The sequence below is a fragment of the Borostomias antarcticus genome (genome assembly GCF_949987555.1).
Source record: "Borostomias antarcticus genome assembly, chromosome: 1".
Classification (NCBI taxonomy): Eukaryota; Metazoa; Chordata; class Actinopteri; order Stomiiformes; family Stomiidae; genus Borostomias; species Borostomias antarcticus.
Window position 1 is genome coordinate 36,229,886 of NC_140234.1, and position 25,995 is coordinate 36,255,880.

The 25,995-nt window shown below is 48.2% G+C and overlaps 1 protein-coding gene across 2 annotated transcripts; it reads right to left on the reverse strand.

Annotated features, from left to right (window-relative positions):
* Positions 1-40: 40 nt before the first annotated feature.
* Positions 41-25,782, reverse strand: lrch3 (leucine-rich repeats and calponin homology (CH) domain containing 3). Of its 2 annotated transcripts, none has more exons than XM_084448689.1 (20): positions 25,507-25,782; positions 20,787-20,931; positions 18,561-18,687; positions 16,886-16,991; positions 16,406-16,542; positions 15,864-15,973; positions 14,235-14,328; positions 13,935-14,055; positions 13,502-13,650; positions 13,337-13,413; positions 13,028-13,076; positions 12,412-12,549; positions 12,215-12,259; positions 11,960-12,013; positions 10,311-10,344; positions 10,032-10,145; positions 6,175-6,272; positions 5,945-6,082; positions 4,875-4,952; positions 41-2,434 (listed from the first exon to the last, which is right to left on the reverse strand). In XM_084448689.1, the coding sequence occupies exons 1-20, from the start codon at positions 25,748-25,750 to the stop codon at positions 2,288-2,290; spliced, it is 2,205 nt and encodes a 734-aa protein (XP_084304815.1). In that variant the 5' UTR covers positions 25,751-25,782; the 3' UTR covers positions 41-2,287. The 2 variants fall into 2 exon arrangements, with proteins under 2 accessions (XP_084304815.1, XP_084304814.1); XM_084448688.1 differs by having other exon boundaries at positions 6,175-6,275.
* Positions 25,783-25,995: the final 213 nt, after the last annotated feature.

Below are 25,995 nucleotides of genomic sequence, written 5' to 3' on the forward strand. Positions count from 1 at the left end.
CACTTTAAAGATAAGTCCAAATATTAATTCCAGATGTGTTCAATTTTTACATGTTTCTAGGGACATTTTTCTCTTTCAAACGGTGTAAAAACTTTAAAAGACCATGTTGCGGTAATAATGAAAGAAGGTCCAGGCGTAGGTGGAAAGTAGTACATACTTGTAAACGTATGGAATGTATCTATAACTGTACAAAGTCACGCAGGGGGGGCGAACCCTGCAGTAGGGTCACAAACACGGCTGGGGACACGTCCAAGTCAGAATCGGGGAAAAAAAACATTAAAAATATCTATACAAACATTTATAACAATATATCTATAATTACGTCAGTTTTAACTTCCCTTTTCAGAACTCAAAAAGTCTAGCAAAAAGCAAGTTAAAAATGGTACAAACATACCTCTTTGAAAAAAAAAATCTTAATTCTTTTACAGATGCACAGCCCTAAAAGCCATGTAGGCTGGAATTTTGAAAAAGAAAAAAAATCTAAGAGCCCTGTGAATGATGCTCCCCTCGGTCAGCCTGGACCACACGTAGGTAGAAGTGTCAGCTCTCTGGCTTCTGTTCAATTCAAAAAGCCCCCTCCCCTCCCCTCTGCTCTGGAATCCAGATAGTGTCTGAATCTGTGTAGCTAAAATGGGTCAATTAGCCTACCTCTCTGACAATGCTTTTTAGATAATGGTGTCCCTCTAGGACAGCTAGTGTCGCACTGTTTAAACCCTGCTCCAGACCGTAGACAGGGTTACCTGGCCAGACTGAATCTGATCTGTGCAGCTATGTGTACAGCAAGAGCAAACCTACTTAAATACTGGACCATGCGAATCCCAAGGTTCTGACAATAGTAAACTGTGGACCTTGATTCTCATGCAAGTATGGCTATCCACAAGTATAAAAAATTGATGGGTGCTGTACACATACAGTAAAGCATTCTCAAATACATTAGTTAGCCATATCTGCTGCTCCGCTTTTAAATAAAACATAGTTTTAAAAGAAGGTAGTGTATACTTAATGTGACCGTTCTTCTCTCCTAGCCCCTGACTCTTGCCCTTCCCCTACACTTGACAATAATGACTGTACTGCAGGATTTCATTCAATAAAAGCAAAAACAAAATGCAAGGGAGCAGGTTGACATCATGCAGCCTCTCAACCTGCCTGTATGCCCTAGTCTGAATGACAGTCTGATCAAGGAGGAGGTCGTCTGGGATCTGTCCTCCCCGATCCCCCCTGTAACACTAACCGTCCGGCTCCTTTCCTCCACCGTCTCCTGCTGAAGCTGGACCAGCCTCCTCATATTCAGGTGCCGTGTCCATGTGGCTTTGTGAGACTGAAAGTCCTTGTGGCAGCAAATGTGAATTGCAGCTTTTCTATATAGTATATATTTGTACACATACCGTTTAACAGAGGAATTCTCCACTCCAGCAGAGCTTTTGATTCAGTCAACTCGTGATTCAACACATTTTAAAATCTGGATAACTCGGTCAATAATGCCATTATTATTGCTGCACACACGACTTTTAGTAGCACACAACCTTATGGGTTGCCCAGGCAACAGTTGGGTCCTGTTGTCCTAGCACACCCACCCCCAGCATGCAGGGATCTGACACGGTGCTAAAATGAATATTAAAAATGAGATGCAATAATAACAATATCATAATATGGTGCAAAATAAAACGATCCCTAATGGAGAGAGAAAAAGAATGGAAGTGAAAAAGACAACTGGCTAATATATAGAATAAAAAGAAACCTTTTCTTTTCTGACCATCTGTGACAGTCTGCCTGCCTGCCTGCCTATCTGTCTGCCTGCCTGTCTGTCTACCTGCCTATCTTTCTCTGTCTGCCTGTCTGTGTCTGCCTGCCTATCTGTCTGTCTGTCTGCCTGTCTGTCTGCCTATCTGTCTGTCTGTCTGTCTGTGTGTCTTCCTAACTGTCTGTCTGTGTGTCTGCCTATCTGTCTGTCCGTCTGTCCTCAACGCTGCCAGTCAGGATCAGTCTGTGTGGATCAACAAGGCAGGCGTGTCCCTCGCCTCCACCTGCTCTGGCCTCTCTCCCCCCTCGGGACCTCAGGGGGGGGGGGGCGTGTTTGGGAAGTCTGGGTTGGCGAGCCCCCTACACGGCTGTGGGCTTCTCATAAGGACCATGTCCTGAGGAGTGGCGAGGGGCGATAGGAGGGGAGTGTGTCGTGGTCTCTCTTCTAACCGTGTTGGAAGGGGCTGGTTGAGAAGGGAGCCGTGGAGAGGCTGCCCTCTACAGGGTCCTGTGTCTGTCCATTGGTCAGTGAGTGTGGGACTCCGCCTTACATGGCGAGGGGGGTGGTGATGGAGGCCGTGGCGGGGGAGGGAGAGTTTTTCGGGGGTGCCAGCTCCAGCAGCGCACGCACCGTCCCGGCCACTTGGGGGAGCCCTCTCTCCTCCAGGATATGGAGGGGGAGGCACAGCTGGGTCTGACACACACGCACGCACACACGCGCACACACACACAGACAAACACAGGACGGAGGGGTGGGAGAACAGGAGGGGAGAAAACAAAAAGGGTGTGGTCAACGGATGAATAAATAATAACAACAAAGAAACTAAAACAATGGAAATCAACAATAACAAAATGTAAAAAAATGTCAAACTCAACAGAAGATGGGAGAGGAGTTGGAGAGTGGAAAGCAAAGGCACAACATTGAGGAGAGCTGGAGGGGCGGGAGCGAGTGAGAAAGGTCAAGGGTTAAGCTCGGATGGAAGAACAGAGTCATGTGGTCAGGGAGTGCCTAGGACACTCACCAAGCAACATTCCCCTGAAGTCAAGTCCGCTGACCGAACAACACATTTGCTATTGAGCATTTTTGTTGACTGCATGCGTGTTTTTTACGGCGTGGTGGTGCATGTGCATCAATGAGAACAAGCGGTATCACAAGTGGAAGGAGAGAGGCAGTCACACCGGACATTTTGGTTCATTTTATTGTGAAAGGAGCTCTGGGTAGAATCGAACACGGGTCAACAGAACATGAGAGATAGGCACACATGGTAGACAAAGCACACCGACATGTAGAAAACACACCACACTGGGCCAAGCAGCACACATCCTTCCTTGTCCTTTAAAGAACACACTACAAGTACCACAATTCACCCTGTCTCACACAATGGTGCGCTCGTTGTAATACCGCAGATCCTGCAGGGGGGCATTTGACGCCCCTGCTGAAACACTGCTCGTCCACACGAGAGATTGGGCTGCTTTGAGGGATTTGGGACCACGGGAACGGAGAGACGTCTATGACACATGATTGTATGTCGGCAAAAAGGCTTGAAATTCAACTCCCTGTTTGTGATTAGATTACAGGAGCACTGAGCTCACAGCTGACCTGGTCAGCGGATCTTTCCTCCGGGTCAGCGATGGTGTTTTGGTGCAGCGAGTGAGGAAGCACACGGGCTACACTACAGTATGCACGAGAAGCACCAGGATAGATTTTGTGCGTTGAAAGTGCTCTTTTTCCTTCTTGTGCTCTTTGAATCGTGCACACACACACACCCACACACACACAAGCCTAAGGCACAGGAGGATAAGCAGGCAGAGCGGAGGGTCCAGTGACAGGTGGCAGACACAAATTCTTTCAGGTTCTCTCCCAACGTCTCTCTACATGGCGAGGCGCTGGGGGAGGTACCTCCCCCCCTCCCAAGGGAACGCAACCCTCAAACAAACCACTAGGGGGGGGGAAGTCACACAACGTGGTAAGGATGCACAATATCGGCAAATCGGTATTGGCCGCTATCGGATGTTTTTTGAATATACAGGTATCGGCCCGATGTGCAAAACAGGGCCGATGTGAACAACCGACAATTATTTCTGTCTAGCTGCTGTTGTGTGTGCTGCTTTTGAGGAAACAATGCGGTAAATCTATGATTTATCGGCTTCTCCAAATGTTTTGGAAATAGAGACAGTGTTTACATGTGTTTTTCTGTATAAAATGTGATTTATCATAGAAACGTGTTTTTATACCGATCATATCGACATCGGTATATATTGGTTATCGGCCATGACAGCAATGTTAACATTCGTTATCGGTATCGGCTAACGTTTTCATATCGGTGCATCCCTACCACGCGGCATTCGTGTCATTCCCAAAGGACGGCAGCGACGCTGGCAAACTGGTCACGTTTAAGGCTTTGAGCGGGAGTCCCACCCACAGTTGTGCTTCTCACTCGAGTCCCGACGCCTTGTAAGTGCAGCCGAGCGTACTGCGGTGACGGACATGGAAGTGACGTGGGAGGGAGCCTGGGTGGGTGTGCGAGCGCGCGAGTGTCTCTGTGTGTGTGTGTGTGTGTGTCTCTGTGTGTCGCCAGCAGCGGGTGAGTAGTATGGAGCGAGAGCGTTGGGCGAGGCGAACGTCTGTCCCCCCCCTCGCCATTCACAGATGGGGCACAAGGTGGCAGTAGAGAGCGCAGAGCAGGGACATGATGGAGAGATAGAACAGGGCGAAGCCCGCCAGCTGGGCGGGGGCAGAGGGCAGGCGGCGGGGGGGGGCCAAGGAGAGCAGGACCCCCACGGTCCCGTAAACACAGCCCCCCCGACCCTCCAGGACGTCCCCCACTGAACACAAGCTCTCCTGCCCCAGAGGAGGGGGGGCGGAGGGTGCGTGAAAACAACAAGATCAAACAAAGGAAGGTGTTTTGTGGACGGATGGACGGGAGGTGAGACGACATGGTTCAAAACAAGAGGAGAGAGAGAGAGAGAGAGAGAGAGAGAGAGAGAGAGAGAGAGAAAGAGAGAGAGTCACTGTTAGTAGCAGACAGGCAGCTCGATGTCTAGTGAAGCGTCTTTAAACCAAGTTAGCATGAGTCAGGAGAATTAGACCAAGGAAAGCCTCTGAGGAAGGTTAAAGTTCATTATCATCTCACCTGTGGGACCCCGATCCTACGACACGCCTCCAGGAAGTTTTCAACGTTCCGCCGACACTTGGCCATCGTCAGCTTGGGCTTGATAGGACGGAGAGCACGATTATGTCACAGTCCACCGCACATGTCCCCCTCCCAGCATCAGTTCCCTCAGCTCCAGTCCTGGCCTAGTCCCAGCCCTAGCTTCAGTCCCAGTCCCTTGTCCCTCAGCTTCAATCCTATTCCCAGTCCTGGCTCCAGTCCCAGTCCCAGCCCTAGTCCCAGTCCTGGCTCCGGCCTCAACTCCAGTAGTCATCAGTCCTGTCTTCAGACCCCGGCTCGCTGGACACTTCTCTTCCGTGGGTGTGTCCCTCCTCTGTGTTTGTCATACCTCTTGTGTGTTCTGAGTGTGTTATGTTCTGTGTTCTGAGTGTGTTATGTTCTGTGTTCTGAGTGTGTTATGTTCTGTGTTCTGAGTGTGTTATGTTCTGTGTTCTGAGTGTGTTATGTTCTGTGTTTATGTCTCCCATTGTCTCGTCATGATTTAGCCCCACCTGTACCTAGTTCCCCTAGTTAGCCTTTCTTTATATTCCAGCCCAGATCCGTGTCCTTTGGTTTGATGTGTTCCCTGTGTTCGTTCCCTGTGTTCCTGCTCCTTGTGTGTTTTTAATAAACTCTCTCAGCCTGCCTCCCTCATCCTACATCTGGATCCTAGCATCCGTTATGCCACCATGACAGATCAATACAACACACAGAAACACAAAACAAATGGGAACATTTTGATGCACATACTGCAAAGTAAAAGAAACATTTCTTTCTTTCCTGATGCATTAGTGTAGAGGTGTTTGATGATGCACAGTTATCTATGGTATATGTAGGGGTACATGTATCTCTGGAATATGTAGAGAGTGGGTCGTATACCCACCTCCCTTGTTCTCTGTAAAGCGCATTGTGTTGCCTCTGGGTATGAAATGTGCTATACAAATAAAGCTTTGATTGATTGAGCTTTGATGGAAGCGATAAGGCTAAACGCATCCTATGAGCAAAACCTCTTTGATGCACATCTGCAGCCACACACATTTGCAGGCACTCACCACGGCAGGGGAGGGCACGTGGATGCTGGGCACGGATCGCGGCCGCACGTGATTGGCCAGATGGCACAGCACCACGCCGTCGGTCAGCGCCGCCCCCAGGTCGCTGGGCAGGGACACCTTCAGACGTGACTCGATGTTCTACAAGCAGAGACGCGCCTGGTTACACGACGCCGACGCCAGCGGGTGACAGCGGACTGTCGGGGGAGGGGAGGGGTTAGGGGTCAACTCACCTTGCGGAGTTGCTCCACCAGCTCCGCCTCTTCACCCACCGGGCCAGGAGGCTGAGCAGAGCTGAGCTCTTCAGGGTCCGGCTGGGCAGCGCCGGAGTCTCCTTGGAGAGAGAGAGAGATGGAGAGAGGCTATAACATACGTTAACACAAACGGTGCAGATTGCCAGAGAGAATGAAACATTCCACATGGTTTTATTGCTGAATTCATCCGCCGTATGGCACGGGTCCGACCATCCAACTAGAGTTGAGTCCTGTAGTGATCCTGACCACCAGTCAGGAATGAGGTGGACTGTCAAGTGCACCAAGGGCTGGCACATTAGGCCCAAGAGTCAGACAGGAGAGACGAGAGGCATACGGGGGGCAGATCTGGCCCAAGCACCTGGGACAGGCCGGAAAGATAGTAATAAATATTATAAGCGGATACCTCTAAAAAACGGATGGATGAATAATGAATGGTCCACACACACATGGAACTGACAAGGGCCCGGCTAGCACTGGGAAAGTGATAAGAACCCCCCCCCCATCCGGGTCAGGCCTGGCGCTTATCAGAAGTGCAGGAATCAAAGGAGCTGTGTTGGAAGGACTGCCTGAGAAACAACAACAGCATTTAGTGTGCAAAGATGTGAATAACAGGCTTAAAAGTAGAACATGTAATCAATTAGTAACAGTGCTTAGAGTTGAATATCATTTATTGGAAATGTAATCACAAAGTAGAAGTAGACATTTATAAGTCATGTATTTGTTCTTAGTCAAGATCAATTATGTAACCTTGTATACGTGTGAGACAGTAATGACAATGGAATGATTGGAGAATGTATCCATGTATCAACTGTTTGAGTATATAGGTAATGCTTAAAGTAGGATATTTAATAAGATGTTAATTCAACATTTATTCTGTGATGTCCTGCTGTGGGTGAGAGAGAGATAAGATGTTGAATGCAGGGATTGTTAATCTGCCAGGGAGGAGAGAAGGACTGTGTTCATCCGAAGAGGTGACGTCAACACCCTGCCCTCCTGGAAGGAGGTTCAAAAAACAGCTCGCGAGGAGGGAGAGACACTTATTTCCATCAACAGAGGAATGGAGGAAGTCAGACCTTCTTTCCATCAACAGAGGAATGGAGGAAGTCAGAGGCTGGAGACCTGGGAGCCATTCTCTTTCATGTTTTTCTTTTGTAACCTGTGAGGATGAATGACCATCATCAATGAATCACGTGAGGACGGCTGACAAGATGGCTGGCTAGGAGACAGACACCTAGACCTAGATACCTAGACCAAGTGGGCTTCATACCAGGTCGCTCATCCTCAAATAATATGCAGAGGTCATGGTCGAAGCAAGTGATAGCAAGATCCCAGCTTTAGCAGCATCACTTGATGCTGAAAAAGCTTTTAACTTAAAGGAGTAGTAAAGGGAAAATGCATGTTTAGCCCTGTTTTAAGGTTACTTATGAACATATACAATGGTTCAGATCAAAACGTTGACAAAACTAGCACTTTTGAGAAAGTCTGATAATTGCTCTACCACCGTTTTGGTCATACACTGGATGTGGGTGGGCACCTTGAAAAATCTTTCAAAAACATGTTAAACTCTCGATTTCAAAGACAAGATTCAATCACTATTTATTGGTTTCCTGGTCTGGGGGTCCCAGATATACACCAGTACTATTTAGCATACAATGCAAAATATCCATTATCATGGGCATACAAGCCCAACCCCCCGGTTGGCAGCTGGGATGGCTAGAAAAGTCCATCATATCTCAGGATAAGAACACATCCCTGAAATCACTATGGTACTTCCCAAGACCACCTACTAGGGTGGATAACATAATTATAAATTTCTCATGTAGAATTGTGAAACAATTGCACAAGAAATTCAACATTGATGGACTCTCACTCCCATCTTGCCCTGTCTGGCGTAATCCCATTCTCACAGCCGGAGGGCACTCGCTAAATAATATAACCTGGCAGAGGCATTGTTAACATCGGCCAGATTTTTGATATAAAACTTTTCTATCATTTCAACACCTCAAAGAGCAATTTGGCCTAACAGATGCCTCCTTTTTTCCTTATGCACAAGTGTCATCTGCCATAAATAAAAAATGTAATTAGGGCAACGTCCCAGCCACATGCTCAGAATGGGATTCTCTTCTGAAAAGAGCAATTATGTCTAGAGGGGTGGTCTCAAACATGTACTGTCTTATATCCAGAGCCAATCCAAATGCACATTCTCTCGCCCAATTGGCGTGGGAACATGAACTTAACATATCACTAAATGATTCTCAGTGGAATGCAATATGGAGATCAGCCTTGTATTCTTCTAAATGTGTGAGATTTAAGACAATACAGTATAAGATTCTGAAGAGCCTATATCACTCCGGTTACTTTATCCAAGATGAATGACAAACTTCCAGATGTATGTTGGCATGGTTGTGGTGGACGAGGTACTTTATTACATTTATTGTGGGACTGCCCTGAGGTCAAAACTTTGTGGACTAAGGTAACAACATTAATATCAGATATTACGGATGTTGAATTTGATGTATGTCCTATGACCTGTCTATTGGGCCATAGAGTAGACAAAACTGTTGGATCGTCAACAAACAGACTTTGGACTCTGGGTTGTTTAACCACCAAAAGGTTCATTTTAATGAACTGGAAGGAGAGGAAACCTGCATCTTTCTCTATGGACACATGGTTAAAAGAATACATGGACATATTAAGCATGGAGCGCGCTGCCTGCTTCCTGAAAGACTTTGACAAGGACATTGAGAGTCTCTGGGACACGGTCCACATATCTATCAGATGAACATGGTGTACGAACATATGGACATGTAATGTGGGAAATTGTGATATTATATTTGAGGTACGAAACTAACTGAGGTGTGAAGTAACCTGAACTGGGTATTACCCTTGCCTTTCCTGTCCCCCCCCACATTCCGAACGGAATGTCTTTTGTTGTTGTTGTTGTTGTTTTTTTGTAAGTTGTATGATTGTTTATTGGTATGGTTGTATGCTCTTATAGGTTGTTGTATTATTGTCTGTTATATAAAATAAGTAAAAGTTAAAAAAAAACACTGCAACAAACACAAAAAACAAAAATTTGTTTGTAACCTGTATTTTTCATGTAACTGGATTATCTGTATAACTTATGTATAACACGAAAAAGATTTTTATCCTTGCATCAGATATTTTCTCCTCGCCTTTATTGGTTTGGTGAGTATTGATATATCTTACTCGAGTCATTGAAGAGAGAATTGGGAGAAGCATTTTAAGAGAGGCTGTGATTGATTGACTCATGTGATGGTAGTTTAAGCAAGAACATATTAGATTCATGAGCCACGTATAACAATAAAACCTGGTGGTGAGGTTCTATAAGCCTTGACCTACAGAACAAGAGACGGACAGAACTCGAAGCAAAGACAGTGTGTCAAGAGTTCCGTCTGTCTTTGCGAGAGATAAAGTTATCACCTCTACCCAGGACCATGTCTGGGGGAAGAGGTTATGTTTTTGACGTGGCGTGTCTGAGTCTCTTATTCAGCATGATTACGCAAAAACTACCGGACCAATTTTCCTGAAAGTTGGTAGAGGGATGTAGCAGGGCCAAGGAAGAAACCGTTAAATTTTGGAGCGGATCCTAATCACGGGGTGGATCCACAAATTATTTTTCACTGTCGTTAACATTGGCAGATAGAGCACACTGGCCCATAGGCATACTTCGCGATGTTTAATACATCCTAGGATACACAGGTAATGTAATCGATAACATGCTGGGAAGGATTGATTCAGCCAGCTATTTTGCGGGTATTAGGACCGAAATAATTGAATCATGTTAGTTATACATGATTGACCCCATGACATACCTCTCCTCTTCTCTTCCTTTTGGCTGAGGCGAAACAGGAAGCTTTCGGGCCGTTGGGCGGGGCCTCGGCAGGGGGGCGGTGCAAAAGGGCCAGTGTAAGAAGGCGATTGGAGGGCTGCAGGCAAAACAGGAATTGAGGAGGTGTGAAGGGGTAGAATGAAAAGCAGTGTAACAGATGAATTAGGACAGCATCACAATGGTATCACCAATGGGCCAGTCAACGGCCAGTGAATGTCAGTGAGGTGAAGAGCAGGTTGGAGAACCACAACCCTTGTCTTACCTGTGGGAGACAAGGAGGCTCGCTCCTCCCCTTGCTGAACAGCCGGCCAGAGACAGAACAGAACAGGAGAAAGCCGGTCAGAGACAGAACAGTCCAGGAGAGAACAGACATCTCAATTGACTCTACTTTATAATGACAACACAAGCATGCATATCTTTGTTTTAACAGCACTAGAGGTTAATTAACGCTGTGTTTTGGCAAATCGGGCAAGGTCAAGCTCAGATGGACACCTGTGACTAACAGGAACAGGCATCTGTCTGTCCAGGACACCCCGTCTACTCAAATCATACACCTCGCTATCAGGAAACTGGTCCAGAGCCACTAGCACGCGCTGGTATGCAAACAGAGGGAAGCCAAGCCCAACCATGCAGGACACAGTACCTGCAGCAGACAGGAGGGGGTGATCTCTGTAGAATGAGAGAGACACCCATCTACGGACATTCCAGAGAGAGACTGGAGGAGGGATGGAGAGATTGCAAAGGCAAATAAAATAAGGGGCGGGGTCAGAATTGCAATAGTGGGTTTGAGAGTTTGAAATGAAAATGATGAAAATCAAAGCAGAACAAAAAAATGAGTAAAAGTAAAGAAGAGACCATAGACCATAGAGAGAGGGAGGGAGAGAGGTGAGAGAGAGTTGAAGTTTGATTTTAGTCAAAAACGGCAAGGTGTCTGTTGAAGCATGCAGCACAGATACAGGCCACAACACCACAAGTGTGAAGGCGTGTCTGACAGTATGTTAGCAGAGAATGTGCTTAGCTCAGTTCAAGTGTACAGGTGTGTGTGTCTGTGTTATGATGAGTGTAATGTATGAGGGTGTGTCTGTGTGTGTGTGTGTGTGTGTGTGTGTGCACACTAAGGGTGTGTGTGAGTGTACAGGTGTGTGTGCCTGTGTTATGATGAGTGTAATGTATGAGGGTGTGTCTGTGTGTGTGTGTGTACACAGCCAATGCATTTCACCTGTTTGTGAGTGCCAGGCCTCCTCTTAATAGTGTTGGTGTCAGTGTCTATCTCAAACACCATGAGAGGCTGGTACTGGCTCTGACAGAGCGAAGTGCAGAGCAGGAGCCAAACACAGAGAGACGGGGTCAAAGGTCAGAGAGCCAGGGTCAGAGAGGACAGAGAGACGGGGTCAGGGGACAGAGAGACAGGGTCAGAGGACAGAGAGACGGGGTCAGAGGACAAGAGAGACAGGATTTAAGCCGAGACCAGCTGGTTACAACGCTGCAGGAAGCAGGGATGAACTACTGTCTCTGAAACAGGTTAGTGAAAGAAGATTTAGAGTCAGAGAGTGTGTGTGTGGGGGGGGATTCCAACAGCCATAAAACACTGAACCAACAGGAAACCAGGCAGACACGTCTGTCAGGAAATGATGACCTCAGAGACTCCTGCTTTTCAGTTAATGAAGGAATGCCTTCCTCACGCCTGTCTGGTCAGAGACGGTTTGATTCGATTACAAAGAGAGGTGCAAAGACAAGATGAACACATTGTGCATAAAGAACCAAACCAACACTCGGAAGTAGGAGGGTCGTGAGTGGTGACGGCGGTTGATGACGGTGGGTGATTGGCTGGTTGGGTAGGCAGGGGAGCGGGGAGAGGGCGGGTGATTGGCTGGTTGGGAAGACGGGGGGGGGTGACACGCGGGCTCTTACCATGAAGAGAGCGGAGTCGTCGGTGTGGGTGGAGCGTCTGGAAGGGTAGGTGTTCTGGCAGGAAGTGGGAGAAAAGGAATGAGGACGCAGCACACGGGAATGCATGGGAACGACCGGAGGAGGAGAGGAAAATCAGAGGGGGGGGGGGGGCAGAGCAATGGGGGGGAAGGGGGAGGGGGGGTGATGAGATGAACGCACAGGGGATGGACTGCCAGGGAGATAGCATGGTAGTTGTTGTTATTATTGTCCACTCACCTCACTGTCAGTAGGACTCAGCTTGCTAGGGCTCTGAGCTTTGTGCTGCAAACAGAGAAACAAATGTACTTTAAATACCAACATCCAAAACATTCATACCCTTCATTATGTGTGTGTGTGTGTGTGTGTGTGTGTGTGTGTGTGTGTGTGCGATGGCCCGTGTCAGAGAGGCGGTAGACGGCGGTGTTGCTGCTGACCTTGACGTAGGTCATGACGGCGTCTCTCTGCATGGAGCGCGACTTCTGCCTCTCCTCCTCGTACCGCAGGGCAGCCAGCTGGGCCTCCTTCCTGACCCGCTCCACCCCCGACCCAGAGACCACCACACCACCAGGGCTCTGAGAGAGAGAGGGAGAGAGAGAGAGAGAGAGGGAGGGAGGGAGACAGAGAGAGAGAGAGAGAGAGAGAGAGAGAGAGAGAGAGAGGGAGAGAGAGACAGAGAGAGAGAGAGAGGGAGAGAGAGGGGGGGAGAGAGAGAGAGACAGAGAGAGAGCGAGAGAGAGAGAGAGAGCGAGAGAGAGAGAGAGACAGACAGACAGAGAGAGAGAGAGACAGAGAGAGAGAGAGACAGAGAGAGAGAGACAGATGGAGAGAGAGAGACAGAGAGACAGACAGATGGAGAGAGAGAGACAGCAAGAAAGAGAGAGAGATGGAGAGAGACAGACGGAGAGACACACACACAGAGACAGTAACAGAAAGAGAGAGAGCCAGACGGAGAGGGGGAGAGGGGGGGGGTGGACGGAGAGGAGTGAACACACACTCACACACTCTTATATAACAACCGTTGGAGAGAGAGAGGACGGTTACCAGGGTTACCTGATTGTGGGAAGCAGAGGCGGCCGAAACGCCACCGTCATGGCCACTCCTGGGAGGGGGGGGGGGGGGGGGCACGTCCACAGGGGAGGAAGGGTTAGATGTAATCATGTACTCCGTTATGTTTGAGACAGACAGATCACCTTCAGACAGACCTACTCTGGTTGGGGGCTGGCCAGTGCCGGGGCCGGTCAGGGTGGTGTGATGAGGTTAAGCTGAGCGTCACACACACACACACGACAGCAGTTTAAATCACCGTTAATAAGATGTCGGTTAGCGGGAGGAAGGGGCGCGGCGTGTCCGTCTGCGTACCTGTTCTGCAGGGAGTTGTGTCTCCTCGGGTCGTCGGCGCGGGAGTCCCTGGAGGAGGCGGTCTTGACCGGGGAGCCCTGCGGAGAGAGACCACGCGCACGGTCAGCCCGGCCACACGCGCCGGGGGTCCGACCAATCGCGTTGCACGGCACCCACCCCGCTTACCTCTCTGGTGATCCGCCGCTCGATGTAAGCCATGAACTGAGAGCTCAGACTGACGGTCTCCGCACCCCGGCTCCTTCCTCCCCCCTCCTCTTCCTCCTCCTCCGCCGGGCAGCTGTCGATGAAGTCGATCTGCTCCAGCTCCGACTCCACTAGGGGAACACACACACACGCGCAAAACCACCACGTCTCAATGCAACCAATCCCTGAGATCCAGCTGAGGTTTAAACCTGAATAAAGGCATGCAGTCCCCATTCATCATTCAGTGATATACTTAGTCCCTTAGCGACTATCAAGTGAAAGGACAAATGTGCACACACACACCCACACACATACGCACGCACACACACCCACCCGCCCACCCACACACACACCCAGGCAGAGAGATAACATACAGCCGACACAAATCACGCTGCTCGTCAGTTCAAACCCTCACATGTGCCGTTGGCCACGACGGCGCCCGGCCTGTTCTCCTCCCTCTCTCTCTCGCGTCGCTGCCGCTGCTCTTTGGTGATCTCCGCTACGCGCAGCGGCAGGTCGGACAGCTCGTCCGTGGGCTGCGGGGGGGGGGAGACAAACATGAACGATTAGCTTCTTGCTGAGAGGCTGGCTCATGTGGGTGTGAACTACGGCTGCGACTTCTCAACGCGGCGACGGCCATTAATAACACCGCTGGAGTGTGAACGAGGTCGGCTCGGAGGGGGGGGGGGGGGGGAGCCCGTCCTTCTGTCCTCACCTCGTTACCGGACCATCGCTTGTCTCCGCTGTCCACGCTGTTGAAGCCCGAGTCCAGCGCTCCGTACGGCCGGCCGGGATACAGCTCCTCCACGCTGACCAGGAGGACAGGGGGAGAGACACGGGACAGAGAGGACAGGGGGAGAGACACGGGACAGAGAGGACAGGGGGAGAGACACAGGAGAGAGGGGACAGGGGGAGGGACACGGGACAGAGAGGACAGGGGGAGGGACACGGGACAGAGAGGACAGGGGGAGGGACACAGGAGAGAGGGGACAGGGGGAGGGACACGGGACAGAGAGGACAGGGGGAGGGACACGGGACAGAGAGGACAGGGGGAGGGACACAGGTGAGAGAGGACAGGGGGAGGGACACAGGTGAGAGAGGACAGGGGGAGGGACACAGGTGAGAGAGGACAGGGGGAGGGACACGGGACAGAGAGGACAGGGGGAGGGACACAGGTAAGAGAGGACAGGGGGAGAGACCAGGACAGAGAGGACAGGGGGAGAGACCAGGACAGAGAGGACAGGGGGAGGGACACAGGTGAGAAGGCGTTTGTGATATGGAACATGGAAAGTATGCGTGACAGCAACAGTGTCACATTATAATAAGAGAGTGGGCACGACTAATGTGTGAAACTCCCTTTTCGAGCTCCTCACCTCATTGCACCTCCCCTCCTCTCTCCCCTCCCCCTCTCTCTCCTCTCTCCCCTCCCCTTCTCCTCCCCTCCCTCTCCTCCTCCTCCCCTCCTCTTCCCATACATCTCTCCATGCCTCCAGGTCTGTCCATTGTTATCCTCCAGACCTCTGGTACTGTGTAGCCTTTGGACAGCTTAGCTACAGAGGGTAGCAGAGCAGAAAGGATCCCCAGATCTCTCTCAAAAGATTGAGAGGAGAGATAAAGTAGAAAAGGAGAGAGAGAGTGAGAGAGAGAGATGGACAGAGAGAGAGAGGGAGACAAAGCGAGTGAGAAGAACAACAGTGAGCGAGAGAGAGACGGACAGACCAGAGAGGGAGACAGAGGAGAGAGACCCCTCTCTGCCCCCCGCCAGCTGTCCCTCTGTACACAGCTGCTTCCAGGCCTGGCATCCAACTCTTATTACTGGCAGTGGAAGCATGCTTGCTTCTGCGTGTGTGTGTGTGTAATGGGCTTGCTTATGTGTGTGTGTGTGTGTGTGTGTATGGGCTTGCTTTTATGTACGTGGCTTTGTATGTCTGTATGTCTGTATGTCTGTGTGTACTCAGAGACAGTGAATAAGTTAATATGCCGCGACAGAGACAAAGGATGTTTGAGGACAAACAAATTGTGTGCATGTTGTCTGTGTACTCTTCACATGGAGAGAGAGAGAGAGGGAGAGAGAGAGAGAGAGAATGTGTGTGTGCGCGCGTCTGCAGGCCCGTAGCCGGGGGGGGGGGGGGGGGGATCGGGTGGATGGAACGAACCCCCCCTCACGACCAAAGGTCCAGAATGTAAGACCAAAGGCCCCCCCCCCCCCGTCAACAAATCGCCAGACAATCGAAATAATTGGTCCGCACCCCCCCCTCCTCGTCAACAAATATCACTTGACAATGAAAATAACCTGCCCCCCCCCTTTTTTTTGTAAAAACCGGTCTGGTCTGGTCCGTCTCACCAGGAAGCGAAGGCCAGTGGTCTCCTGTCATAGTCTGGTAGCTCAGCCGTGGTCTTGCTTGCTTCCATGTTCAGATACTTGAATATGTGAATCTTCCCCTTTATACAAATCTGTGTCAAACGATGAAGAGAGAGACATGAATACAAAACATGTACACAAAATAAAGGTTCAAGTAACTGTTTGTTAGTAAGTGTGTGTAACGCATGTTATCTGTGCAGGTGTGTGTAACCTGTGTTACCTGTGCGGGTGTGTGTAACGCGTGTTACCTATGCGGGTGTGTGTAACGCGTGTTACCTCTGCAAGTGTGTGTAACGCATGTTACCTGTGCAGGTGTGTGTAACCTGTGTTACCTGTGCAGGTGCGTGTAACCTGTGTTACCTGAGCGGATGTGTGTAATGCGTGTTACCTGTGCGGGTGTGTAACGCGTGTTACCTGTTCAGGTGTGTGTAACGTGGGTTACCTGTGCGGGTGTGTAACGTGTGTTACCTGTTCAGGTGTGTGTAACGTGTGTTACCTGTTCAGGTGTGTGTAACGCGTGTTACCTGTGCGGGTGGGTTCTGTAAGGGGTTGTTGTCCAGGACGATGCTCTGCAGGTGTCTCAGGTTGCGGTAGCACACGGGGATGGACGTCACCTTGTTACAGGAGAAGTCCAGGCGCACCAGAGGCAGCTCCGCAAGCTCTGCAGACACACAGGCCGCACGCAGTGTGAAGACCCTGCAAACATGTGTGCACGTGTGTGTGTGCGTGTTTTTGTGCAAGAGAGAGAGTGTGTGTGTGTCTGTGTTTATGGCGTGTATATGTGTGCTTGCGTCGGGGTTTAGTCTGTGTGTGTTTATGGTGTGTGTGTGTGTGTGTGTGCGCACGCGAGAGAGCGTGTGTGTGTGTGTATGTTCATGGTGTGTGTGTGAAAACGAGAGAGTGTGTGTGTTTATGGTGTGTGCATGCGTGTACATTGGGGTTTGGCATGTGTGTGTGTGTGTGTGTGTGTGTTTTGTGTGTGTTGATCTGGCTGCGGTTCGGACCTGGGGGTAGGCGAGCCAGGTGGTTCCGGCGGATGTTGAGGTCCCGTAGAGCCTCCAGCTGGCCCACCTGTGGGGGGAGTGTCTGGATCTCATTGCAGCTCACGTCCTGCAGGGAGGAGAGGAGAAGCAGACTACATGTATGTAGTATGTACCATGTAGTATGTAGTACTTACTATGTAGTTACGACACCCAGGGCCGTTGTTTAACGGTGAAAGGTGATGATGATTATAAGGGCCCACAAGCAAGCAGGGCCCACAAAAAAAGAGGTCTGTCTTTCTATGACGAAATTATTCTGCATGTAGATCAGTCACTAATGCTGCATCAGAATTCAAATTAAGCCACAAATAATGCAATACAGATGAATTTAATTTCCTGAGCAATATCCCCCTTCTTAAATGGTTTGGTCCATGCCATGGTTCATGCTGGCAAGTCTCACCTCTTTTGACATTAACGTCACTATACCGGCTGGCTGTCAAATACTAGCACTAATAGCCTAACGTTAAATCATAAACATCATGCCCAAACATAAATCCGGGCACCAGAAAAGAGTGGAGAGAGGCCAGGAGAAAAGGCAGCAGAGCGGGAGCCCAGCATAAGCAATTTTTTCCACAAGAGACGGTCGGTAAGTTGCCCGCGGTCTCACATTAACCATGACAATGAGAGCCGTTAGCCTAGTGTGTGAAGAAAGTGCTAAGCTAGGTAGCTAACACTAGTAAGCTTACATTCTGGTAACAACTCGATCTGGTTAGCAAGCTGCTAGCTACCATTAATTTAGTGTTAAGTTAATTAATAGAAATTCATATAGAGTTGATTTCTTTGTAAAACCTTTATGTGCTGCTACTCACAGAATCAGCTGTGGCCTCGTCTGACCTAGACACCCACCTCCAGCCCCCAGAAGATGCTTTAGATGGTGAGTGAGTGAGGTAGACACTGGTTGGCTAGTTAAACTTATTACTGAACTACTGTACTGAATAGCAACATGTAGATGTAATCCAGGTTAAGATGCCTACATATGAAACAGTTACATTACATAAATAAATTAATGGTTAATAACTAAATAAATAGTGGTGTTAATTCATAGAAATTCATATAGAGTTGATTTCAGTTTAAATGCTGATTTGTTCAGTTTATTTTTTATTTTATTTTAGAGAGGGTATTTGCTCTTGAAATAAGAGGCGTTTATTAGCCAATCAACAGCCGCCTAGCCAGCTTCCTGAAAACTCTATCCAGTGCTACATAGATTTATTCCCAAGTCTTAAGAAGACACTGTTCTGTTCTTACTGTCTACAGAGCCAGGTCCTAGCCAGTCAGAAACAGAGAGTTCCAGTCATGAAACTGCTACAGACAGGGACAGTCCAAGCACAGATAAAACACAATGCATAATTTATGTATATATTTATACCCAGTATCTATGGAGAGGTTAATTTGAAAAAGAACATAGAGAAACAGAAAAATAAATACAAAATGATACATTATAAAAATAAAAAATAAAAAAAGGGGTCGAAAAAGGTGGTGACGAAAAGTTGGAGGGGTAGGGCCCACACCAATATTCTTTAAGGGGGCCCAGAATTCCTAGCAACGGCCCTGACGACACCCGAAAGAACGACTAAAAAGAAAATCAACATGATGGCTCTGATTGGTTACTTCATCTGTAGTGAAGGGGGGGGGGACTGACCAGTTCTGTGAGCTGGCGTAGGTGACCCAGCTCTTCAGGCAGGGAGACCAGCTTGTTGTTGCAGGCGATCAGGACCTTCAGGGGCAGACTGCAGACGGGCGCGGGCAGCGTGGACAGCTGGTTCCGACTAGACGGAGGAGGAAGAGAGAGAAGAGGAGAGGACATCAGAATGTGATGGGATAAACACAAATTATGTTCAGCGCCAACCTCTCTGTCCGGCCTGGATTAAGGAGACGTGTGTCGCATGGTGTATAATAGGAGATGAATTAGAGCCGATAGTTTTAAGGGTGCCGTTTATAACTTTTTCATTATGATACGGCACTATAATAAAAGCTTCGTTATGGATTCTGGAATACCTTGGGCTGCTTTTTAGCTAAGCCTGTAATAACACAGAAGCTGCAGCCCTCCTCAACATTCTGCTACTGTTTGTGTACATATCAAACTCGGCTTCTGATTACAACACTTCTCACATCTGTCCTCTCAAGCATACGCTTGTGTAACTGATAAGATGTGGTGTTTGCATCTTCAAATCTATTTGCAATAAATGGCCTATTCTTTTATTTATTTATTTATTAATTTTTTAAAGATATTTTTTAGGGCTTTTAAGCTTTAATGGACAGGACAGTTGAGAGAGACAGGAAACGTGCGAGAGAGAGAGGGGAGGACATGCGGCACAGGCCCCGAGCCGGGAATCGAACCCGGGTCCGCCGCGCAAAGGACTAGCCTTCATATGGGGCGCGCCTTACCCTGATTGCCCACGGTTTGGGTTGTAGGCTGATATATACTGAATGAACGGGCACTGTGATGGTGATATGGTGATGATTACTGTGAAAGATTTAATATATTTTGCACAGCAAACTGTTGTGTTGTGTCGTCTGGCTTGTATGTGTTGTGTAGTGCAGTGTGGTGTGGTGTAGCATAGTGTGTATGTGTGGTGTAGTGTGGTGTAGCATAGTGTAGTGTGTGTGTGTGTGTGTGTGTTGTGTTGTGTGGTGTAGAGGTCAACCGATAGTGGATATTTAAAGGCCAATATAATAACGATAGTTTGGAGCAGGAAAAAGACGACAGCCGATTAATTGACCGATAGCAACAACAATAAAACTAACTAAATACAACTCAACATACCGGTAGGCTAAAAATGAAAGAGTAATGAAAACTCTGTGGGATCAGGACTGTCATGTTTCTCAGGTGTTGAAGCCTCTACTACCTGCACACACCTGCCCTCTGTCACCTGTTAGGTCTCCATGTTCAACGGTGCAGAACATTTCCTTCACTATTAATTTCCTCAATGAATGACTGTTTCGCTGAGGAGAATCTGATGAGGACAAGAATGTCTTCCTCATACCCAAGAGTAGGCTGTAACCAGGACATTGTTAAAATCCCTTTCTTTATTTTTGTCTTCAATCAAGTTCAAGTGAAGTAGCCTACGCCTTTTTGTCACTTACTGGGTGGCTGTGGTCCACATCCTTGTCAATTAATTCAAATATAGCTAATAGCTATTTATTTTTTATTTTTTTATAGATATAAAGTATATTAAAAATGTAACAGAACAAACATCCTTAAGTGTTATTTGGTGGATTAGGCCTACATCGTTAGAATATGGTCTCTTTACTATGGGCGGAGGCTGTGCACTATCGGAGCCCAGTTCAGCCGATAACAACAGTTCCAAAAACGTCCTGTCAGCGCCGATTAATCTGCAAAACAGATGAATCGGTCGACCTCGAGTGTGGTGCAGGGTAGGGTAGTGTGTGTTCTGTACCTCGAGTGTGGTGCAGGGTAGGGTAGTGTGTGTTCTGTACCTCGAGTGTGGTGCAGGGTAGGGTAGTGTGTGTTCTGTACCTCGAGTGTGGTGCAGGGTAGGGTAGTGTGTGTTCTGTACCTCGAGTGTGGTGCAGGGTAGGGTAGTGTGTTTTCTGTACCTCGAGTGTGGTGCAGGGTAGGGTAGTGTGTGTTCTGTACCTCGAGTGTGGTGCAGGGTAGGGTAGTGTGTGTTCTGTACCTCGAGTGTGGTGCAGGGTAGGGTGGTGTGTGTGTGTTCTGTACCTCGAGTGTGGTGCAGGGTAGGGTGGTGTGTGTGTGTTCTGTACCTCGAGTGTGGTGCAGGGTAGGGTAGTGTAGTGTGTGTTCTGTACCTCGAGTGTGGTGCAGGGTAGGGTAGTGTAGTGTGTGTTCTGTACCTCGAGTGTGGTGCAGGGTAGGGTGGTGTGTGTGTGTTCTGTAGGCTACCTTATGTTCAGGTAGGTCAGGGCCTGCAGGTTGAGCAGACTGTCAGGCAGAGAGCGCAGGCAGTTCTGGTACAGGTTCAGGTTCTCCAGAGACACAAACATGCACACCTCCACAGGCAGGTCTGGAAGACGGTTCCGCGACAGATCTGGAGGGAAGACGGGGGGGAGGGGGGGGTCAGACTGTTTCCTTCATTGTACTGACATAACAGGAAGAGTGTTTTTGACTTTGTCATCCTACACTACTGACCACAACATCATCCTGCTACACTAACACTACTGACCACAACATAATCCTGCTACACTAACACTACTGACCACAACATCATCCTGCTACACTAACACTACTGACCACATCATAATCCTGCTACACTAACACTACTGACCACATCATAATCCTGCTACACTAACACTACTGACCACAACATCATCCTACTACACTAACACTACTGACCACAACATCATCCTGCTACACTAACACTACTGACCACAACATCATCCTGCTACACTAACACTACTGACCACAACATCATCCTGCTACACTAACACTACTGACCACAACACCATGCTACACTACTGACCACAACATCATCCTACTACACTAACACTACTGACCACAATATCATACTACACTAACATTATTGACAACATCAACCTAACACTACCGACCACAACACCATCCTACACCAACACTACTGACCACATCCTACTACACTAACACTACTGACCACATCATCCTACACTACTGACCACAACATCCACCTACTACACTAACACTACTCACCACCACATCATTCTACTACACTAACACTACTGACCACAGCATCATCATCCTACTACACTAACACTACTGACCATGACATCATCCTACACTAACACTACTGACCACAGCATCATCATCCTACTACACTAACACTACTGACCATGACATCATCCTACACTAACACTACTGACCACAACATCATCCTACTACACTAACACTACTCACCACCACATCATTCTACTACACTAACACTACTGACCACAGCATCATCATCCTACTACACTAACACTACTGACCATGACATCATCCTACACTAACACTACTGACCACAACATCATCCTACTACACTAACACTACTCACCACCACATCATTCTACTACACTAACACTACTGACCACAACATCATCCTACACTAACACTACTGACCACAGCATCATCATCCTACTACACTAACACTACTGACCACAACATCCTGCTACACTAACACTACTGACCACAACATCATCCTACACTAACACTACTGACCACAACATCATCCTACACTAACACTACTGACCACAGCATCATCATCCTACTACACTAACACTACTGACCATGACATCATCCTTCACTAACATTACTGGCCACAACATCATGCTACTACACTAACACTACTGACCACAACATCCTCTTCCTACCACACTACTGGCCACAACATCATGCTACACTGAATCATTTGGCAACCGGTCAGCTCAGACACATTTCCATAACCAATTAATGTGAAGTCTTATACTAACATTTGAATATAAAGTAGGCAAATAATCCTAAAGTACTAGATTCATTTTTAATGGTCCTGATTGTGTAAAGAGCCTGTGTTCTACAGACAGCAACACAGGGACAGGGAGACATCCACAACATCCCTCTGACCAGACACCCGTGACAGCTGAAAATACACTCCTCCTTGCTCGCTGACTGAGATAAAACAACATTTTTATCCCCCAGTCATGAAAGAGCACAGTATCTTGAGCAGCTCGCTTTGGGCTCTTCTAAACGAGGATCAGGCCATACCTAATAATAGCATGATGCTGCATTGCTGAATAATTAGTCCCCCCTCAGTGTGTGTGTGTGAGTGTGAGAGAGAGAGAGAGAGAGAGAGAGAGAGAGAGAGAGAGAGAGAGAGAGAGAGAGAGAGAGGGGGGGGGGGGGGGAGAAAGAGAGAGAGGAATAACATAAAGAGCTAGCCTAAATATAGGTCTCTCTCTAAAACACAAGAAAATAATCAAGAAACAATATGATCCAGGCCTGGAGCTGCCTTCATTGTTGCCATAACAAAGATGGTGCCTGGGCTGAAGTAACGTTATCATGATCACATAACCCAGCCAGGATGGGGATGAGTACACAGGTGTGTGTCATTTGTTTTCATTACATCACTCCGGTCTCTCCCTCTCTCCAGATGGCTGAAATAGTGCAATCTGACACCACTATTAAAACATCTTCTAGGCCATAAAATACTTTTTTTTTAGAAAGGAGATGCACTTGTGAGTTCTGGCGAGTAGTACAATGACTACTTATGTTAAATGCAATTATTGTAAGTTGCTTTGGATAAAAGTGTATGCTATTTTAAGTCGCTTCGGATATAAGTGTCTGCTAAATGACTGTAATGTAATGTAATTATACTTTTTAAAGTAAAGTATGAGGTACTACTGGTTAATGCCTGCAATACAGTGTGTGTGTGTGTGTGTGTGTGTGTGTGTGTGTGTGTGTGTGTATACTTATATCAAGATGCTTGCTGCCATGTGTGTGTCTGTGTGTGTGAGTGAATACTTGCTTGCTGCTATGTGTGTGTGAGGAGTGTTATATTGTGTCTGGCATCGTCATTGTCCAAACTTGGGATGTTGCTGTATCCACTGATGGGTTTCCCATCCAGGTCTATATTTGTCTCATGCAGCTGTGTGTGGATCCGGAATCTGGGATACAGGAAGTACAGCTCTCCGCAACGTCTGCTTCCTACTCTGGCTCTCCCTCCATCCACCACTGCCAGGGAGATTAAATGACAGAAATATGCTCATCACACACACGCGCACGCACACGCGCACACACACACGCGCGCACACACACACGCGCACACACCCACACCCACACACAATCCAAGCGACAAGCTCATTCTGACAAAGAGCAGGAGCACAACAGCTAGGCCACAGGAAAACAACGACTCCTCACACACTGACTCCCTCACATAACCTCCTAATTCTTTAATATCTTCCAGTGAGCAGCTCCTTCCTCAGATAAACAGAGAGGTCTGACCATGGAGACACAAGTCTGGCTAAAAAGCAGGACAACATCATAGACAAACCTCTATTCACTCTCTCTCTCTCTTTTCTTTCTTCTTTGTAATGGCCTAGCACTATGTAATGCCCTCGAGCAATACCTAACTTGCATGCACATGCACCCAACCACACGCACACACACACGCACCCACACAGCAATGACGATGCTCCAATTCCTCTGTGCACACAGGCAACAATGATCAGTGTAGCGCCCGGGGGGGGGGGGGGGGGGGGGTCCCAGAGTTCAAGACTTACTCAAAGATGAGGATATGGATACTTCCCTCTCTCACTGACTCATATCTCCACTCTGGCATACCATCCAAAATCACTGACTCTGACATTGGGCCCTATTGCAAGTTGTTTTGAGTATTCATTTTCTGCTGCAGAGCTAAACACAGCCGTGCTCCAGACCACTACAGCTGTGGCCCACGCCATTTTAACTCTGCTGCTTTGGCACAGCATTGATAGGATTAAAAAAGTTGCTTCATGTGACATGCAGGAGGCATCACAACACAAGGGTGTCCCTGTCCCAGAAGCCAACTCCCTCCTCCTGCCTCTCCTCTGTCCCCTCCCTCCCTCACCCATCATCCCTCCACTAGCAGTACCATGTTGATCACAACACATCATTTGTGATAGCAAAACATCCATAACGTCTCTGCAGTGCCCTCTTCCACAAGTCTTCAAAATGGCCCTACCCTTCTAAAGAGCTACACTGATTTCCTGACAACTTGTCTGTCCAGAATGGTGTTTGCAATTAAATAGTGCTTTAAACAGGTCATGACCATCCAGACAATCAATAGGCTACTGACCCAAATACACCCAGTCGGTAGGGGTTAGTTAGGAAGCTAGGAGGGGCAGAATGAACCACAAAGTGTGTTCATGAAAAATATATCCATTCCATGGCATCCAGATCCATTCCATGGCATCCAGACTGGAGATTGTGTGTGTGTGTGTGGTTGGGGGTGACATGTCTGGAGCGGGGTGCAGGAATGTGCGACAGGGTGTCAAAAGCAGAGCGCAACCTTCTTCCCCCTGCCACACCACCGCTCAACATCTGCACTGACTGTCCAACAGCAAACTAGAAAGAAAACGAATTAACTAAAATTACCCTCCCTAACTGTATGGGCCACAATTAAAATTCCTAACAGGAACTGCGGTCTAACTCCACCATGTCTCTAGAGTGAAGAGAGTAGCACATTAGATTCAAGTCTGTCACGTCTCATGCCACGTATAGTAACGTGAAAATTCTAGCGTAGTTGAGATATCTAGTAGTTAAACTAACGTTAGACTAGTACGTATGAAAGGTATCCAACTAAGTTCATAATATAATAATGCAAGATAAAGCTAGATGATTCCCCTAATGCATTGCCGGGGCTAGTAGCTAGCTCGCAGGCAAGTAAGTCATCTCTGGAAAATGTCAATCCCGTTCACACACCCCGTGTTTACCAACTGGCCACTAGAAGCTAGCACTAGCTAGTTAGCGCGGCTGACCTGTCCGAGCTAGCATAGTGAGCTAGCTTAGCTAGCCGAACTTCCAACCGACACTACTGCACCCAAAGCCATCGATAACGTACATGTGAGTGTTATACATGTTTTGATAAACAGTTTGTCTGTGTTTTTCGGTCTATTCCATTTGGCCCTCGATCCAAACTTACCGGCCCGAGTCGTATCTGTCAGGTCGTGGTTGGCGGCGCTCCTCGGGAACTCCTTTAGTTTCCTGCCGCTGAGGTTGAGACAACCAGTTGCCGATGCTTCGTCTAATGCCCGGTCCAGTGATCGATTCCAAGACGCGGGACCCGGCGCCCCTACTCCGTTACCCGGGACCCCTACCGCCCCGGAGTTTCCGACCGCAAAAGTGGGTCCGGTGTTCTCCGCAGACAGCAACACCGAGGCCGCCATTACACAGCTAACTCCCACTCAATTCTCCCTATCCCAGCAAGAGTCGCCAGATTGATTGTACGCAAGCGCATATTGTGAGGGCAGCCTGAAGTTGTACAAGGCCGAGGGAGAGGCTTGTTTGGGAACTGACTGTGCGCACTGCGCAGTGATGGACCCTTGCAACACTCCACCAAGTGGTCATCCTCTCTACTCTACCTCTGTCAAATTGCGAACGTTTTTGATTAGCAAGTTAAAGTGTAATGCCC